Here is a 20,684-nt window from a genome sequence, read left to right as displayed (position 1 = left end):
CCCCCCCCCCATGATCAACCCCTTTACCTGTCCTCTGCCAGTGTTAAGAGGACACTGGCCACCATCAACCCACGCAAAGCAGCTGGCCCAGACAACATACCAGGCCGAGTGTTGAAGGATTGTGCAGAAGAGCTGAAGGATGTCTTCACAGACATCTTCAACATCTCTCTGGAGCAAGCAGTCATCCCATCACTTTTCAAAGCTGCTACCATCATACCTGTGCCGAAGAAATCATCACCATCATGCTTCAATGACTACCGTCCTGTAGCACTGACGCCCATAATCATGAAGTGCTTCGAACGGCTAGTCCTGTCACACATCAAAGCCACCCTACCCCCACCCTAGACCCCTACCAGTTCGCATACCGAGCCAAGCGATCCACGGAGGATGCAATTTGCTCTGCCCTCCATCCAGCCCTCACCCACTGGGACAATAAAGACTCATATGTGAGAATGCTGTTCATTGACTTCAGTTCAGCATTCAATACCATAATACCACAACAACTCATCAGAAAACTGGACAAACTAGGTTTCAGCACCTCCCTCTGCAACTGGCTGCTGGACTTCCTGATGCAAAGACCACAAGCAGTACGGGTAGGGAACAACACCTCGAGCACCCTGACCCTGAGCAGGGGGCTCCGCAAGGTTGTGTTCTCAGCCCCCTGCTTTTCACGCTGCTGACACACGACTGCACAACGACCCACAGCACTAACCATCTAGTGAAGTTTGCGGATGATACAACACTGGTGGGCCTCATCACCAAGGGCGATGAGACTCACTACAGAGAAGAAGTAGACCTGCTGGCCAGATGGTGCAAAGACAACAACCTCCTGCTGAATGTCAACAAGACCAGATTGTTGTCAACTTCCAAAGGGTCCAAAAACAACTGCCACCACTGACCATCGACGGCGATGCTGTGGAGAGAGTGAGCAGCACCAAGTTCCTTGGAGTGCACATCAGCGACGACCTCTCTTGGACCACCAACACTACATCACTGGCGAAGAAGGCCCATCAACGTCTCTACTTCCTGCGCAAACTAAAGAAGGCAAGTGCTACACCCTCCATCATGACAACATTCTACAGAGGAACCATAGAGAGCGTCGTGTCCAACTGCATCACAGTGTGGGGAGGAAGCTGCACGGAGAAAAACAGGAAGACACTCCAGCGTGTTGTGAACACAGCGAAGAAGATCATTGGAGTACCACTCCCCTCCCTGCAGGACATTTACACCGGAAAGCACTGATGATCATCAAAGACACAAGCCACCCTGCACACAAACTGCTCAGCCTCCTGCCCTCTGGAAAGAGGTACAGGCGCCTCCGTTCCCGTACCACCAGGCTGGCGAGCAGCACAATGCACCAAGCGATCAAGATGCTGAACACTCAACCCACTCTCCCTCCACTGTCAGCCTCTAGCCAGCAAGGCCACTGACAACCCCCCCCCCCCCCCATCCCCCCACACCATATCTGCGACTGAACATTCCACCTGCACTACTATACTCGTGACTGAACTTTCAACCTGCACTAACTCAAAACATGCACACACACACACACACACACACACACACACACACACCACACACACACACACACACACACACACACACCTCCCACACACACAAGCACACTGCACTTTCTGCACTAAACCCAAACATACACACACTGACACACCACACACACCACACACACACACACACACACACACACACACACACACACACACACACACACACACACAAGACGCACACCGCACCTTCTACCTGCACTAAACACATACACACACATACACACACACACACACACACACACACACACACACACACACTGCTGCTGGTGTACTTGACAGACCTTTTTTAATATTTATTTTCTTCAAAATGCTACTATTACCATGTCAGAACGCTATAAAGGACTTTTTTTTAGGAAAAGCACAAAAGCACAACAGATACCTCTTAATGTATGTCCTCTACAAGTCTTCTGTTGTCCAGTCTTGCACTTTAAATGTCTGTATGAGCACTGTCTATGTCCATACTGTCTTAAGTCCATGTATAAGTACTGTCTATGTCTATACTGTCTATGTCCTTACCTAGATTAGTCTATGTCTAATGGGAAAGCAAGAAATGTAATTTCAAATTCTTTGTATGACCAGTGCATGTAAAGAAATTGACAATAAAACCTACTTGACTTGACTTGTAATCTGCTTCAGTCACAGTGCATGTTGACATGCATGTTTCTTGTAGGTGTATTTCAGATTGCCAATGTTGACAGCATTCATGCATCCCCAAACCATGTCAGTCCCACTACCATGCTTGGCTATTGAGAGGATACACCTTTTTTTGTAAAACTCACTTGTTTACCACCACACATGCTTGACACCATCTAAAGCAAATTTGTGTATCTTGGTCTCAAGAGAGATGAACAGACCAAGGATATGGATCACTGGAACCATGTCGTGTGATCTGAAGAGACCAAGATAAACAAATTTGCTTTCGATGGTGTTGAAACGCACACTGATGACCTCCCTTGTCATCCCTTTTCATTTCGTTTCATTTCGAAGACGATTCGAGCCAACATAGCTCCTTCTCTACCGGATTTTAATCTGGGGTGTACTCACTTTTGTGAGTACATGTTCAAACATTAATGGCTGTATTTTGTTTTTTTCTGAGTGAACAAGAAATTTAAGCGGTTAAATATGTTGTTAAAAGGTCACTAATCATTGTGTCAAAGTGAAATTTCTGTAATGCTTTCCTATGAAATGATATACTCAAAAATCTGCAAAACTGTGAGGGGTGTATTCACTTTCGTGATATACTGTAAGTACACAATTGACAAGAACAATCAAAGATGTCAACCTGGCACCACTCCAAGAACAACCAAAACACTGACAGGTGGACACACAGACAGACAGACAGACAGACAGGCAGACAAACTCTTTGTGATACCTGTTCCACCCCTTCTAGGAGGTCAGGTAATAAAAGAATGAATAAAATATACTAGATTCATAGCTAGTGTATCCAAGTGTAATCCAGGTCACCCTGCACAGTTTGCCCCCTGAGGCTCGAACTTACCACCTCAGTTCAGTTTGGTTTATTTGATAGGGACAGATTGATACACATCATGTAGGCTATGCAAGCCCAACAGATACACATCATGTAGGCTATGCAAGCCCAACAGAATAGCATCATAGCATTTATAGCCTTGGCTAAAACCAGACGCACAGTAAGTGAACTAAAGGTCATTAACTCGGTTGCAATCCCTATGAGGCTTCTGGGGGGATATGCTGACTATGCGGACTACTGCAAGCTGGCATTACACCGGTCAGGCAGTGGCAGTGCAGTAGTCTGTGTGCAGCTGTCAATCTTAATGAAGTGGTTATCTCCTCAGCCAAACAGCTAGAAGGAGGAGTGGAAATCTTGACATAAATGTTAAGCAAGTCCTTGCCATTCCCAAGCCCAAGAGTCTTACACATAGAGGTACCGAAATGTAAAAAAAACAAATACTATTGATTTCTTGAGAAAATAACAGGGGTTTAAAAGGTGGTAGATTAATGGGCCATTCTACGAAATCGGTGCCTTTTGTGTCCCAGGAAAATGATATGTTTAATCATGATGCAAAATAGCTACACATTGTATGTCCTAATAAATTAACATGCTGTGGATAAATGTTGTAGGCTACTAAAAAACTTGAAATAATACCATAACATATTTTAAAAAGCTACCCTGAATACTGGAAAACATGCATTTCATACCTGTCCGAATGCTAAAACACTAAACTTATCGATGATATATACAGGTAATGAATAAAATCCTTAAAAATTTAACTTTTTTTTACATTTTTGTGTAATAATTGTCAGTATTCTAATTAAACATTGTGTGTGTGTGTGTGTGTGTGTGTGTGTGTGTGTGTGTGTGTGTGTGCGCGTGCATGCACGTGTGTAATGTACATCTTTATCAGTATTCGAATGTTCTGAAACGGCACATTTGTGTGTGTGTGTGTGTGTGTGTGTGTGTGTGTGTGTGTGTGTGTGTGTGTGTGTGTGTGTGTGTGTGTGTGTGTGTGTGTGCAGTGGCGGACTTAGCAATTTGGGGGCCTAAGGCGAAGTTAGCTAGGGGGCCCATCGGCCCACCGGCCCACCCAAGTGTGTACCCCCCCCCCTTGAAAAATAATAATAATAGCCTAATAGGCTTGCTTAGAGATGCTTAGCTCACAGCATCTTCTGTATCACAGATATACATTTCAAAAACTAAGCTCTCTACAACAGTCAGAAGACCTCCTGAACATAATGTGCTTGGGCCAAGTTTTGCTTTAGACATTTAGACAGCATTCAATGTTGACATATTCAACATTGCAATCTTCACATGCACATCAATCAATTACACATGGGCATCAAAGGCCTCTCTCTCTCTCTCTCTCTCTCTCTCTCTCTCTCTCTCTCTCTCTCTCTCTCTCTCTCTCTCTACCCAGACCATTGCAGTGGCAAACACACGGTGGTAGATGGACACTCCCAACTGAGATCGCTCCCGGACGTGTAGTCCCAGGTGTTTCTATCACTCCCGGACGTGTAGTCCCACCCGATTATATTTCACCTTCACGTATTATCATACACTGCCACATACAAGCAATTTAGGGTTAGGTTTAGGGTTAGGGTTAGGTTTAGGGTTAAGGTTAGGGTTAGGTTTAGAGTTAGAAACAAAAAACTAACATCAAAAAGATAACTAGCTCCGTTATATGGCGGTGGGGCCGATAGTCTGGCTAGTGGGAGCGAGCCGACAGGGGAGCGTCCTGCGTTGGGAGCGTCAATCAGGGAATCCAAACACAGATCAAAGTTCAACGACACAAATAAAAATAGACAGTAAGATTGCAGTGTATCATTTTGCCCAAATGCCACCACCGCCACACCACCAACTGCGTGTGCACATGAGGTATTGGACGGCGAGCAGCAAGCATCTCAAACTGAATTGGCTACAAAACAAAACACCACGGCGGGTGAATTCCAAACCAACCAACTGAGGCATAGTAGTAGCAATAGTTCCCATTACACACACAAGCGCGCGCGCACACACACACACACACAGTCAATGTGACTTACTATGAGTAGAGTGCGCTGTCTTTTGTCAATCACGTCGGCGTTTCTCCAGGCTGAACTTCCACATCACCTCCTGTTAGCATCCAGAACTAGCCAGCAATATCGCCACGTAACGCAGTTCATTATTAAAAACTCCAGCATATCTACTGGAGCTATGGCTGACATGTCAGCTAATTCTGCGATGTTCTAAATCTCGCCACATCGCACCAAGTTACAGAATGTTCCTTGAAAGCTGCATGCTTGTTTAAGCCTTTCAAATTTCGACAGCAGCATGTTTCTGAAATCATTTCAGAGAGATTGAGAAGGTTGTCTGATGATACAGTAACCGATGCATCGTCTGCAAGCGCTTAAAGGCTGTGTCCTTTTCAATGGAATAACTTACTCGAGCCAATTCCAGTTCACATCTAGAGGAAAAGTAACGCCTTTTTGAAACAAAATATCTCACGAGGTATTCATTCAACAAAACTTGGGGTTATCAGTGCCGCGGCCATTCACAGATCCATCAGTGGGGATAGCCACAGTAGTTGACCTGCTAGTGCTACAGTGTAGGGCACCGTTTCCCTTGTCGCTGTCCGATTCCACGGAGATAGTCCAGGCTTCTAACATGTCATGTCGTGGGTTATCCAAAGTTACCGATGTTGGAGTTTTAAAACATTTACACACAGTGTTATCCATATTCAGGAAAGCACAAAACTTGCATGTCTGTTCACCACCTAGAAATGTCAGTCACCTCGCTTGAGTCGCTTCCCTCTTCAGCGCGTTCGCGGAGGGACCCGCTGCGCATATATGGGCAGCAATGCGCACTCACAGTGCGTTCCGAATGCGCCGTAATTACGCATTGTGCGCATTTGAGCGGTGCAGATATGCGCAGGCATGTTGTGTGGGAACGTAGCGAATGTTTTGGAACTCGTCTCGCGCACATGGCATGCATGGATGGAATATTCCATTTTAACATGAAAGAGAGGGGTGTGCACGGGATCTGTATTTGTTTGTAATGTATTGTGTTGCTCTTATTTCCAATTTAAACATACAAAATGCATTATTTATGAAAATTACCATTTATTTGTGAATTACTGTCCAAAGGGGCCCCAATTACTATGTGAAATTTTCCGCTCCCAATCAGAGGGGGCTGTCGGCACCTTATCTGTCGCTTCTGCCTTACCTGTCGCTTTGGGGTCCTAGCTGCGTTGCCCTGGTAACAACTGTAAACAAAAGGCTGCGGTTAACTGCTCCGCTCCCTGACAGGATTTTTCGTTCAGTTCGTGCCAATGAAACAGGAGGCCTCGATTCATGCAGAAGATAAGGTACGTAACTGGGATATAAAAATATATATGTAAGAAAACTATTTAACCTCACAGACTAACATTGTATACGGTACATTCTAACAATATATTTCTAATGTTTTGAGTCATTCCCGTTCATTTGAAGCGTAATTTCGCCCTTACTGTGGCTAGTTTGGATGAGATGACTTGACCCTAGCTAGCATAACATAAATGGCAGCTAGCTCTACACTATTTCGGATATTCGTTAACAATCAGTGTTCAGATAACTAGCGCAAACGTGCCGAGATATCTTGTTTATTATAAAAATAAACGCTTGTGTTGTGCCATGGCTTATATGGCGATGACGTTTGAGATTGTAAATTTACGGGCCACAGATGTGTCTATGGTAAGGCCGACCTGACGAGATAGCTGCCAACTTAGGTTTGATTGGATATGGACATTGTTTATTTCAGAAGGAAAATGTTTGGAGTGGAATTGTTTGGAAGACAATCTTGGGACAATTTTGCTCTTTGTGTCAACCATGCCAGCTATCGTAGGGTGCTCTGGGAACTTCTTAGATCTGTTTACTGTATGTACACTTACTGAAATAAGCATTTTGTTTACATAAAATCCCTTGTCATTTCACCACTAGGTTTGAAACCCAGACAACACGAAGCATCTTGCCGACGTCAAAATCAGATCAACAGACAGGGACATCAGCCTTCTCTTGGGAATAGGCCAGATATGCCATAACAAGAAATGGTAAGTCTATCACTACATAAGATCCATAACAAAATACTCCTAATTAAATCTTAAATGTGACCTGGTGGCATTATTGTGTGAATGCTTATGTTGCACACTTAATGAATAAGGTCCTCAAGTGTGTAGAGTTCGTTGTTTATTTACATTTTCCTCAGCATAACTGAACAGCTGACACCGCTGCCTTTAGGCTAGTGACAATGGACCCAAAAAGGCCTTCGTTTTCGAGATACCCCAACCGGAGGTAGAACAAAACCCAATAATGTTTTTCCTCATCTCTAGGGTGTCCCATACATGAAAATGGTTCTTGGCCAAAATGATTTTAATGCTAAGCCTAAAATTTTTACACATTTTCATATGCACCTCCAAACAAAAAAAAGCACCCAAAATGTGACTTCTCTTGGGTTTTGTTCTACCTCCGTTTGGGGTGTCTCCAAATTGTGAGGCCATTGTCACTGGCCTACTTCTGTATCATAACAAAGCCTGTCACTTCCACGTTTCGTTCTTTATGTCCATGTTTCCCAACCAGGGGTACGTGTACCACTAGGGGTACGCGAGCACACTGCAGGGGGTACTTGGAAAATTTTAATTTTAACAAATACATGCAGTATAGTCACACTGCAATAGAAAAAGTGATGTAAAACATGAGTTAGGGGGTACTCATGGCACAACGAAAAGGCTCAGGGGGTACATGAGACAAAAAAGGTTGGGAAACACTGCTTTATGTGACCGAAGTCAAGGTCTTTCTCAAATGCAAGGCCAGTGTCCTTCCAAGTGTATCAGCCTAATTAGGCACGCCCAGTGATTGGATACCCTTTATTAGTCATACCCAGTGATTGGATATTCTGTAGAGTTCACCAAAAAATATTCAATCACTGGGCGTGACTAATTATGCTGACACACTTGGAAGGACACTGGCCTTGCATTTGAGAAAGACCCGGCTACTGCACCAGAGAGGGTCTCTGCACTCATTGCTGGTCCTATGATGCCATCTATTGGCGAAAACGTGCAAAAGCATAATTAAACTAAAAGACAACTTCTGACAGGACAACAAAAAGACAGGGAGTGAGAATAAGGGAATAACAAAAAGCCAAAAATGGGGGGTCCACTACACTTGCATATCTGATTGATGCTGTCACTCATTTTCTAGTCTATATCTTGGACTGAAAAAGGATTACATTATTATGTTTTCAGGTGTTTTGCCCCTGCGGTTGTGAAGAGGATGCTGTGGAGGTGGCAGCATGAACGTGTCACACAGACATTGGCTAAACAACTCGGTAGGTACAACGAAATAAAATAAACCACCCCCTCAACCCTGTTTATGCTGCACTGTACCTATTATAACCAGTTTTTATATAGACCATTATTTGAAATACTATGAGAGCCTTTCTGTTAGCATACTGTACAGCAGGGATGGGCAACTGGAGGCTCGGGCGCCACATGCAGCCCAACTTCTCACTTAAAAAAAAAAAGACAAAGGACAGTTTTTAACCCCCTATAAATCAATAGTGTAAGCATTCAGGTATAAATAAAGAAAAAGTGAAGTATCCTTTTGTAAATTCTCTCAAGTGCGTGGTGATGTGGCCCACTGATTGTGGTAATTAAAAATGTTGGCCCACCTTATAATGAAAGTTGCCCACCCCTGCTGTACAGCCTACATCACTTGTACATGTCCTTACCAAATAGGACACTAAATGTAACTAATATGGCATTGTGAAAGTTGTATGCCTAAATGTAAACCATAATATTACATTGTGATGGACAGAATTCAACTAAACCAACATATTACATTGTGAATGTAGTTGCATAGTGATACTGAGACCGACTTATTCCTGTCTTTATTTGCCAGGCTTCTACACTTAACAACAAATGTGCTCTATGGTAGGTTGGTTATTACAACCCATATACAGCCCCTGGCAAAAAGTATGGAATCACCTGTCGTGGAGGATGTTCATTCAGTCGTTTTTATTTTTTAGAAATATGATGGATCACAGACCCGACTCAGAACTGAACTCATTTCAGCTGGCGGCTAACTGGTCTCATAGGAGTCCATGTTAACTGCTAGCTCGGAGGTAAAATTTGCACTGCCATTCTCAAAGAACGGTTGAAAGTACAGGAGAAAGGTAAACGTCAGTTATTTAACTCAAGGGGGTGTGTAATATGAGCTTATTTCAAAAAATGGGACAGTATCACTTTTAAATGGTCAATGGCAAGGTCCCAACCTGTAAAGATGTTCTGTCACTGTAATCAGAGACATTTGAAGCCAAATTGATGAAGGATACCGTTTTTTTCTCATTAATACTATTACTCCGAGGCTGTACGTTGTTCCAAAATCCAGAAAAAGTTTTTGAAGTGCTTGTTTGTGTGTTTGTTTTTCATGATTCCATATTTTTTTCCTCAGAGCTGAGTGATTCCATATTTTTTTCCCCTATGCATGCTCTAAAAAAAGTAACTCTTTCTTACTAACGGAATTACTTTTCATGATTTCTTTTGGTGTTTCTTAAGGCCAGACAGTTGCCCTTTGAAATGAGTTCAGTTCTGAGTCGGGTCTGTGATCCATCATATTTCTTAAAAATAAAAATGACTGAATGAACATCCTCCACGACAGGTGATTCCATACTTTTTGCCTAACTTGCTCAGCCTCTGAGGCACATAAAAACGTGAAATTAGTTGCATCATCTTGCATGAGAATGGACAGGAGTCTGCATATTGGAATGCACCCATGTCACTTCAGGCGCCTTGGACAATGCATCGTGTATGCAGCATCAGGCTAAAATGGGTTAATAACACACACACACGCACGCACTCTCCTCTAATCTTCTCTCTTTGCCAAACTTTAGATGACATTTCCAGCATGTCCAACTCATCAGCATCAGGGGAGATTCGGTGAAGGTGGTGCACCATCCAGGACCAGTCATGGGTCACCAACACCTCTGCAAAATCTACACTTCTTGTGAACCCTGTAGAAGACACTACAACCACAAAACTGCTAATAAACCATCACATACTGCATCACATCATTGTTCTCCATGTGTTACTGCACCCTCGGCACAAGTTCTTTGCTAGATTGCCATCTGGCAGATGCATCAGGACAGGAATGTAGTTACTGTTTGTGATTATATCTCCCCACACTCTTACTTGCTTTGCATGGCAGTGTGTCTCAATGTGTGTTAGAATGGAAGGTGTCGCACCATTGAAGTCAATGGGCAGCGGCATTGCATCAATTTTGGGCCACCGGAAAAAACAAAAAAACAAAAACATTGAAAATGAATGTAAGGTTATGTCTGGTGATTTCTGGTAAATTAGAATGCCCATAACATCAAAGTGGCACTGGATTACTCAACCATTTGCCTCTTAAAAGATAGCTTCTGCCAATTTCAATATGCTGTTGTATAGCTCATGCTACCCTTGACTTGTCAGTACCCGGTGATGCTGGCATTTTTTGACTCAGCTCTTTCTGAGATCTGAGCTACTCTAATGGGGCAGACTTTGATTGCATTAAAAACCTTCTTAACATAGTCCTAATCCAAATACTATCCCAAAAGGTATCACTGTCTGTTTGCTAGTTGTCTGCTGATGTTGCATAACCTTTTGAATGTTATTGGGAATAAATGAAGATGTTTTTTTGAAATGTAAACAAACGCCTGCCCCCATTACAATGACATGGGTATGTGGAAGAGCTGTCCCTTACTCATGCACCTGTTTAACAAAATGTTATTTTTATTCAAGTATGCTGTGTGTCTAGGGGTATGCAGTGTATAAGGGGGTAGTTTTCTTTTATAATCTTTGTGTAGCAAAACCTCTTCTCAGTTGCATGGCTGAGACTGTTCAAATAGGCTACTGCCTGCCAATACTGCAAGCTTCTACTTAGTTGCATTTTAACCTTGATATGTTATAGAGAATATAATTATTATAGAATTGTTACCAGGTAAAAACGAAAAGCAAGTTAATGTAATCCAGTCACTCAGTCTGTCATTAGCAATATCAATGAGTGCATTCCCTCGTATTTTAGCGTTTTGCGTGGTATCTGTGGGGATCAAGGTAAGCAGATCGTGGAAATAGTAGGCTATAGATAGGTTATAGATGTAAAATAGTACACTGTATTAACTTACAGATGTAAAATATTTCGCGGCCAATATAAACTTAATGTACCGGTAGTCGTGTGTTACACGACGTGATACATTAGCTTAGCAGTAAACAGTAAATCAGGGGGTATAACAAGCCTGTGTCGAAATTCATTTCAGTACATCAAGATGGATGAATGCGACGCGATTTCAATGTTAATGTTCTGCTTCACGGTGCTTTGTTTTTAAATAAAAACGAACAGTCTGCCAGGAAAACTTAAAATACGATTGTTTATGAACAGGCGATAACCCGGACAGCCTCTAAAACATGGATCGTTCATTTCAGCCAATCAGGTGACAAGAGCGACAGATAAGGCAGAAGCGACAGGTAAGGTGCCGACAGGGGCCCCTAAATTTGGGGGGCTAAGGCGGGGCCTAAGGCGGTTGCCTAGCAACGCCTCTATGCCAGAACCGCGCCTGTGTGTGTGCAGGGTGACCTGGATTACACTTGGATTACACGGCTATGAGTCTAGTAGGGTGAACTATGGTAAATTGGGACACTTTTGGTAGATCGCAAAAAAAACCCACTTTAAGTTTAAAATACACCAACATTTAGTAATTGTATGTCTTCATATGGGTCTTGGGTACATTTCCATGTAGGAATTAGTTTTTGAAGTATGATATTTTATAATATATTAACATTTAAAGACAGTGAGCCACCAACTTCGTTGTGAGAAAATGCTATGGCAATTTGGGACACTCTTTAATGTAAAATGGGACAGTCTGTTTGATTATCATTATTTTTGCACAAACTGAAGAATAATATCGTTTTTCTCTTGTTAACAGTAGACTAGGATCTTAACTATTTAAAAAATGATATAACATCCCTGAAACATTTCCATTTCAAGAGAATATTGAAGGAGTATGGCATGTGTGACTGTGGCCATGGCCATTAGCATGTGGGATGCATATTACAATACAGGCCTATGGCGTGCTAATATGTTATGCTAACAGCTAACAGAAGCCCATTCTGTTGCTATGAGAAAACTGTCCCATTTTAGCTTAAAATATTGTCCCAAATTAGCTCACTCCACTATACTTACTAAAAGTATGTCTCCTTAATAAAGTAAAGACAAATGTGTAAATGTTTTGATATTGAGTTAAACCTTTAGTAAAACAACATATATTTCTATCATATTTTGTACCATATAATCACTAATTCAGCCATAATATCCTTATGATCTGATAGCATAATCGACATGTCAGCTAGCTAAACTGACAAGTGTTGGATCCACTGTCACTTCAAACCTTTGCTCATTTCTTTTATGATACTTAACACCAAATAAAATTATTGTTCCTTATACATGACAGTTGCAGTAACAATATTACATCCCATTTTGTGATTGGCTGCTAATATTTAGAAAGAAAACAACCCAAAACCTTATTTGTCCCAATTTGGCTGATGTCCCAAATTACCTTAGTTCACCCTATATGGTATGTTACACAGCCTACATAGTCAAAAGTCAAGTCAAGCCACAAGTGTACTTTATGGTCAAAAATCTATGTAACAGTGTTAGAACGGAAGTTTGAAATTGCGTTTGACCAGCCAGTCTCCAATGTGCAGTTAAACTAAAATATATAAACAAGACATTAACAATAATCTCTCTAATCAGCATCTCTCTCTCTCTCTCTCTCTCTCTCTCTCTCTCTCTCTCTCTCTCTCTCTCACACACACACACACACACACACACACACACACACACACACACACACACACACACACACACACACACAGTGAAAAATGAATGTACAGTCCTTCTCTGACACATTCACTCACAACGCATGCACAACACACACAAATGTGCAGTTTCAGAACATTCGAATATTGATAAAGATATGTTCACTGCGCGCGCGCACACACACACACACACACACACACACACACACACACACACACACACACACACACACACACACTGTGCAATTAGAATACTGTCATACTGGTACATAGGATACATACATGCTGCATAGACTACATGCATACAGTAGGCTACAAAAATCTTCCAAACTGGTAGTGGTAGGCTATACCGGAGTCCGGACTGATTCTGCAACCACAACTCTGCAACAGCAGCATTGCTTAGGCCACGCCCATACCGTAACCTTAGTTCAGGTTCATGCTGAGGTTGTAATGACCCATTTCCACACAAATGCATCAATCAATAGACGAAACAACAACACACAAGCACTTTGAAGTGTCTCGGGGCAAAAGTTCAACAACATGCCATTTCTTCCATCCAAATGACCTACCACCCTCCAAAAATCATTACAAAAAATGCTCACCTGATCCTTGAACAAATCCACATGTGTTTTCAAGCATTACAAGCACTCCAGCTGTGACTATTAGGTGTAAAGAAGTTGCTCGTAGAAGCATGTGGACTCCACAATACGCATACAGCATCATGTTGTAAATGCGAACACCGTAACCGCTTATCTAGTTTGTCCCCCTGCTGTAACGACAGTCATTTTAGTTTTCTATTTCAAATGCATTGTTAAATGCATTGTGTGTCTGGGTTAACCGTTTGTATCATCTTAACTGTAAAGAAAAGTCATACAAATTCATAATGAGCGTTCTGGAATTCACACGTGTAGGGACCATTCCTCGCGCTCTCTGCTGAACTGAGAACCTCATGTCTTGTACATAAACTGCTCTTGTGAAGGTTGGTTAACAAGGCATACTGCATCTCAGTCCGCGGCATCTGTGTCGGCTCTCAGCACAGAGAAAAAGTTTTCTTCTACAAACCCAAACTTTGTGATAGAACCGCCCTCTGCGATAGAGACGGTGGGAGGACCCGAAGAACGCGCCTCTCACTGTGGAAAGTTGAAAGAAGAATGGCATAAAGGGTCCCTTTGTCCCCCTATGTCACTGGTGGATGATTTCAAACGCGAAGTGCGTCCGAGAGATATTTCTCGATGACCTCGTGAATTTGATATTTTTAATTCATTGATTGGATCAAAGAAAGATAACGCACATGGCTAAATGGTTATCACACCTAGTTCATGGTGCGAAAGGGGAACTCTGGGCTGCTGTGTCTGTCTGTGTTGTTTTTGGCTACATGAAGAGACCATGCATTTGACGCTTCATGTGTAGGGCTGTTAAATTACTGTGTAATAGGGTGTTCCAGCCTTGGTAATGGAACGCTTCAGAATGATTCTTTATGTAGGCCCTAACATTGTTATTTTAAATCGACGTCCTGTACATGTATGTATGCCATATCAGATTTTGCCACGATGAGGAAATTGCACAGCATTACATTGCCTAGTCTGGAGCGATATCACTATGAAGCTCTTAAGTGAAGTTCACTAGAGCCTGGGTGTCAATAACCTCAGCTTGTGCATCCTCTGCTGGACATTCATGCACATAGCATACATATCGGTTTAAATATCACCACAAGTGTTTGGTTTTACTCTTCTTCTGAGACGTAAATCGCGTCAAAAGCGATAAATTAGAATTGGCTACAACACGGATATTTTTGTATTTAATTTCGGAAATCTAAGACATGACATTGGTATAAGCTCGGTTCACGCTCTGGACAGATAGAACGGCAGCAGCTGAATAATCAAAACACACTGTCAATCAGAACTTTCTCCAATGCTATCTCACCTAAGGCGGGAGCGTGGAACGAGTCCAGTATAAAACTCTGGATCAAGCAGAGCGTAACAGTTAAGTGGAAGGGTGACTGCCCTTGTACAGCATAATGTTCCATCTGTACAGCTACGAACCGTTTTCTTTTTTAAATAAATAGTGGAGGATAAACTGACTTTCAACAAATATATGTTTTGATTTGTTTGATTTAGGGTGCCCACTTGGTGATATGCAAACATTAAACGGACCGGTGCTGATGAGAGCACCTGTCACCGCGCTGACTGAAAGGATGGAGGAGATGCTTAACCTGACGGGAAACGGACCGTATAACAAAACTCTGGGGGATCACCAATTCAACAGCCTGGACGACATAGATGTGCCAGCAGACAGTAGCCCAATCCTTAGGATAATTATTTCCGTTGTTTATTCTGTGGTGTGCGCGGTGGGTCTGGTTGGAAACCTGTTGGTATTTTTTCTCATGAAGTTAAGACATGGCAGAAAGAAATCCAGCATTAACTTTTTCGTCATTAACTTAGCTGTTACTGACTTTCAGTTTGTACTCACGCTTCCGTTTTGGGCGGTGGACACTGCCTTAGACTTCAGCTGGCCGTTTGGCGATGCCATGTGCAAAATTATCCTTTCAATTACTGTTATGAACATGTACGCAAGTGTGTTCTTCTTGACTGCCATGAGCATCACCCGTTACTGGTCTGTTGCGTCTGCACTGCGGAATCGCACACGGCATAGGATGTTTTCTGTCAAGTGGGTCAGCGCAGTATTATGGATTTTGGCAACTGTGGCCACAGCACCTACAACTATTTTTGCCAGAGTAAAAACTATTGCCGGGGAAAAACTGTGCTTATTAAAATTCCCAGATGGACAACGCTGGCTGGCCATTTACCATCTCCAAAAAATCCTCATCGCTTTCATTCTGCCAATGCTCATATTGTCAGTTTGTTATTTGATGCTTTTAAGGTTCATTCGGAAGAGGAGTATGAACAACAATAATACTGGAAGACGTTCAAAAGTTACTAAGTCAGTGACCATTGTGGTGCTGTCATTTTTTCTTTGCTGGATGCCCAATCACGCAATAACATTTTGGGGTGTTTTGGTGAAACTGAACGCTGCGTATTGGGATAGATCTTATTATATTATGCACACTTATGTTCACCCCGTAACGATATGCCTGGCTCATGTAAATAGTTGTTTGAATCCAGTCATATACTGTTTAATGCGACGCGAATTCAGGAAAATGCTGAAGAATTTGTTCTGGCACGCGCCCTCGCCAGTCATGGCTTCGACTTGTAAATTACGCACGTTCTCCACAGCAATGAAACCAGAGAGGGAGGACGCTCGCAGTGTTATTCCACTCAATATGCTTGATACGGATAAATGTGAACTCTCTGTTATTGAGAAACCATTTTCTCTAGCCAGCTACAAACCTACAGATGAACCCACCTCGAACTACAATGCAGACGCACTTCAAGGTCCCTAGAGCTTTTAAAGGAAATACATTAAGTTTTACGCATAGCCAAACATTGTGATTCTGGCTCTGTTTGTGAAGAGACAATGTTAAAAACCAACGTCATTCTGCTGTATTGTCTTTGAAATGTGTTGGATGCATCCCACGACGACATACATATAGGCTACCTGTTGATGTTTTTTTTGTAACTTAACCATATTTTAAAGAAAAAATATGACTGAGAATGTATAAAAACGTTTTTTATGTAGCCTATTTGGTATATTTGAAATAGGTTTCGTGTTGTGTTTTTTCTGTGAGCAAAGAAACAGGGTACTGTAGAATGTCATTTGTTCTGTTGAAAGAAATGTTAATATGCAATTTTATTTATTTAGAGTGGGCGTGTATTGCCTTACATGGTGAAGAAAGCCTGCCTTGTCAACATGGTGTGCCACAATGTGCAATGTGTCAGATGTTTTAAATGACCATATTATGCACAAGCTGTCTGTATGACTTATCTCAGTTCATATAGCTTATCATTTGAGTCGAGTGATTGACTGTGGCAGAGCAAAGATTGCAATTGAATGATTGCATATAATGTAGGCCTGCTTATCAACAAAAAGACTGCACATTTATGAACCAGTACAGTGCGGATGCTTTGAATCATTATACTTCATAGATTTGTGAAAAGGATCTCTGAATATTGGTAAGTCACTCTGGGAATAAAGAATTGATGTTCCTGTTACTGCATCAGTTTTTGATTGACAGCTGTGGTGCTGAAGGCAGAACTCATCCGCTCCCAGCGAGGTGAACTCTACTGTCTATGGGTGAAGTTAATTGGCCACACATCAAAAACACTTGAACCCTAACAGGGGGGGACTGGTACGCTATGTTTTATAGATTTGTTGGAAGGTCTATGTCTATATTTTCTTTTTGACTATATGCAACCTTAACCCAAAATATTATCATATAAGTGTCAAAAGAGATAAAAGAAGTTAGACTGAAGAATCATCAAATAATAGCCCCAATAATAATGCAAAAGTAATTCCACTCTCTGTCGAGACCAACAGGTGGGACCAATGCAAGGACAGCTTTACAGTCAGCCTTTGTGTTTATTCATGCAGTCTGCATTTCATTGTGATCAACTCACAGCACAGGTAAGTCATGTATTTCATCCATTTTTACAAGGAGCAGCTTGTATTAAGAGCACCGCAACGCACTCCCACTGAGCAGCTTTTTCATATTGGGCTGTCCTGCCTCTGTGGAGTGCCATTATGGCTATATTACGGTATGTCAAAGACATTTTTTAATTGCCATTTGTCAAGTAAAGCTGCTCTGTTATTCCAGAAATGGTCAAAGGAAAGGAAAAAAGAAACAAGGCCCACTCTGTAGGCAACATTTAAAAGCTTTTAGTCAAATCAAATCAGCTTTTATTGTCACTTTCTTCATATGCACAAGTCATACTAGGAAAATTGTATTGCTATGGCCTGATGGGTACAACCCATGTTTAAAAAAAAAAAAATCTGCCATTTTTTGCAATAAAGCCTTCTATAGGCTGATGTTGTATCAGTTCACAACACTTATATCATTAAGATGATAAAAGCAAATGTGCTGAGAGGTGACATAACACAAGTGAATGACAAGTGTAAATGCGGTAACCTGAATAAAACAATCAAGCGTCTTTGCACACAGAAATAACACAGTGCCATCCTCCTCGCTCTGATGCGGTGAGATTACTTTTGAAGTTAGGGATTTTCTCCTTTGATAAGATACTGAATGCTGTGGGAGCAGGCAGGGGCCCTGCCATGGGCATGATGATCCTCTGCAGGTCATTACCAAACTCATCAAGCATCAAGCTGCTGCTTACCTTCCCTGGGGCTCTCCTTTTCTGATTATATGACTATCGAGCTGGTTCAAACAGCTTGCCACACCGCCACCACCAGCTGCCTGTAGTATAATGTGGGCAGTGGGACAGAGACAGAAAACAAGTATTTTTTTAAATGATAATTAGGCCCCAATATTTATTCCCCTATTGGAGTTGAGTTGGAGTGAAAAATGTGTTTAAAGGCAGAAAGCAATAAGACAGATGAACTGTAGATGATGTATTTGAACACACAATAAAACACAATAAAAAACATTGCTGAATCCCACAGTATTGTACCATAACATTTAAGTTCAGTAGTGACAGTAAGTGATAGGCCTAATTCTATTGATTTGTTGCAGGCACACATTTGTTTACTTTCTTTTCACTACAGCTAACACCAAATGAAACCTCCAAAGAATTTATTTAAGAAAACGTACATAGGCCTACCATATATTAGGCCTATACCTCAGACAGAGCACACTGAAATTCCGAGTTGTGAGTAGATTCATATCCAATATTGCTTTATGTTCCATCCTACAACACTGATGAGATTTGGAAGGATATTAAGGCCATGCCATTTCGATCAGTTAAATTGCACTCTCTTCACATACAGTAGCACCTTGCCCCTTCACGTAAACACTGCCAGGTGTTATACAGTAGAGAAATCTAAATGCATAGGCCTTCACGATTGTAGTGCACTAAATGTGATTGAAAAAGAGATTTCCTCCTTGATTCTGTAGATTCTGCAAAGCTTGCTGTGAGCCCTCTAAACTAGGTTGCGGCAATCAACATACGGTTAATTCAATCATGGTTCCATCCAAGCTGATGTTTCAACAGCCGAACGAATGTTTGAAAGCACAACAAAGGCAGACAGGCAAAAATGGGCAACAGAAGTTTACTTTGCAGTTATATTTTGAATGCCTGCAAAGAATATGGCACGCATATAAAAGGCATGCATATAAAATGCCACTTACTGTTTTCCTTATGCAACATCAAAGCTTTGGTTGCTTGAAATAAATGCACGACTATGGGACTTAATGGTGTTGTGGAGGAGTCCTTGGAATATCTCACTCACCAGCTGTTCTCTGCATTCCTCATGGCATTCGGAGATTGAATGGAAATGGAAAACCCACAGAGGTGTGTTGATATGCACTGTATGATAGAGATTCTCCCATACAGGCAAGTTGAATCATTTATGAAGTTTGCAAATTATTGTGGAGGGGATCTTTCATGAGAAACCTCATAGTCTCCTGGGAATACACACTCAGAAACCACGTATTGAACAAGTGCGCAACAACAACCATGTCTGACATGGCAAGTAATGAGGACACATGTAATTTTATAAAAAAGAATGAGCAAGTATCTAATGAGAAAAATATATTCCACTGGCTGACTATTTTTAATGCAGTGCTTTGTAATGCAGTATCACAAAGCACAGCAATAAAGCCCACTGGTCATGATAAGGGACTTGAAGGGATTACTAGTATACAGGGGAAATTCAATCACAGTAAATCACAATGAGATTATGTTGTTTTCTGATAACTCTCTGTGTGTTACACATGAAGTATTTTCATTCTTTACTTTTGCACTTATAAAGGAACCTGGCACTGCAGTCATCCACATGAAGACAGGTCGCTTCACAGTAGTTCAACACTGCTGTCAACTGCACGGCCTTTTTCTTAAAATATGCAGATTTGCAGATGGCAAAGTAATTTATGAACAGAGGTGTCCAAATTAAAAATAGAAGTACATTTTTGTGTAGGTGTAAATACAATACTCATACATGATATTACATAGCAGCTATACCAGTTACTCCATTGTGCCTAATGAGGAGGCTCGACTTAAATAAATATGAAATAAAAATAAAACGCCCAAATGTGATCCAGCCCAGGCAGATTTAGGCACATCGATCAGAGTCTATAGCAACTGTAGACCAGTGACTGAAGTTTATTGTGCTGGAAGGAAACTATGGCAGGTTTTGTTTTTCTTTTTTCTTTTACTTTGGGCACCTCTGCTGATCAATTGCATTAAAATAACAATGCCTGTCCATTGAATTGTGCTTTGTGAAAACAGACGATGTTTGTTAACATGTAATGCCCCCTGTGGCTTCATTAGGGTACTCTGCCTCAGGGAAGAATCAGTTTTTTCATGACAGTGTGGAGACATATTTGTCCTTTTCCAGGAATGGATTTTTAGGCATCGACATGTGGGATAATTAGCCAATTTTCCCTCGCACGATCGTGTGTTTGTGGATGACACCAAGTTTTTAAGGCAAATGTACAACAGGAGAAAAGCTTTTGCAGTTTGAAAAATGATGTTTGTGTCTAATACTAGTAGAGTACAGTATAATTTATTACTGTTACTGTAACTGTTTAAACGTTCAGCTGTGTGCAGGTTTTATTCTTAAATTGATATTTGTCTGCAAGTGGAGGGATGATGCATAGAGGGCCAACTGAGACAATGCACAACATTTGGCCATAATTTGCATTGTGAAAGCTTTGAGGAGTGGACCATCATGTGTAATATTAAGAATGGTATGGGTAACATTTTTC

At 41.6% G+C, this 20,684-nt stretch overlaps 2 protein-coding genes and 1 long non-coding RNA gene across 5 annotated transcripts in view; 2 read left to right on the top strand and 1 right to left on the bottom strand.

The window, feature by feature from the left end:
• The window catches only part of LOC134438588 (A disintegrin and metalloproteinase with thrombospondin motifs 7), a 96,480-nt gene extending 82,559 nt beyond the window's left edge, over positions 1 to 13,921 (bottom strand). For both annotated transcript variants that reach the window (XM_063188182.1, XM_063188183.1), the window contains exon 1: positions 13,507 to 13,921. In XM_063188182.1, coding sequence (XP_063044252.1) covers positions 13,507 to 13,627 — 121 coding nt within the window. In that variant the 5' untranslated portion in view covers positions 13,628 to 13,921. The remainder of the gene's footprint in view (positions 1 to 13,506) is intronic.
• On the top strand, positions 6,272 to 10,119 carry LOC134439204 (uncharacterized). Of its 2 annotated transcripts, none has more exons than XR_010032726.1 (4): positions 6,272 to 6,385; positions 6,996 to 7,105; positions 8,297 to 8,379; positions 8,952 to 8,983. It is a non-coding gene; the product is annotated as an uncharacterized LOC134439204 (long non-coding RNA). The 2 variants fall into 2 exon arrangements; XR_010032725.1 differs by lacking the exon at positions 8,952 to 8,983 and adding an exon at positions 9,943 to 10,119 and having other exon boundaries at positions 6,273 to 6,385.
• A 1,116-nt stretch (positions 13,922 to 15,037) lies between the features above and the next one.
• rxfp3.3a2 (relaxin family peptide receptor 3.3a2) lies at positions 15,038 to 16,304 on the top strand. Its single transcript, XM_063189225.1, has one exon. It carries the CDS (start codon positions 15,039 to 15,041, stop codon positions 16,302 to 16,304), a length of 1,266 nt encoding a protein of 421 aa, XP_063045295.1. The 5' UTR covers position 15,038.
• Positions 16,305 to 20,684: the final 4,380 nt, after the last annotated feature.

Source organism: Engraulis encrasicolus, chromosome 22 (genome assembly GCF_034702125.1).
Source record: "Engraulis encrasicolus isolate BLACKSEA-1 chromosome 22, IST_EnEncr_1.0, whole genome shotgun sequence".
NCBI lineage: Eukaryota > Metazoa > Chordata > Actinopteri > Clupeiformes > Engraulidae > Engraulis > Engraulis encrasicolus.
This window is presented reverse-complemented; position numbering and strand designations above follow the sequence as displayed.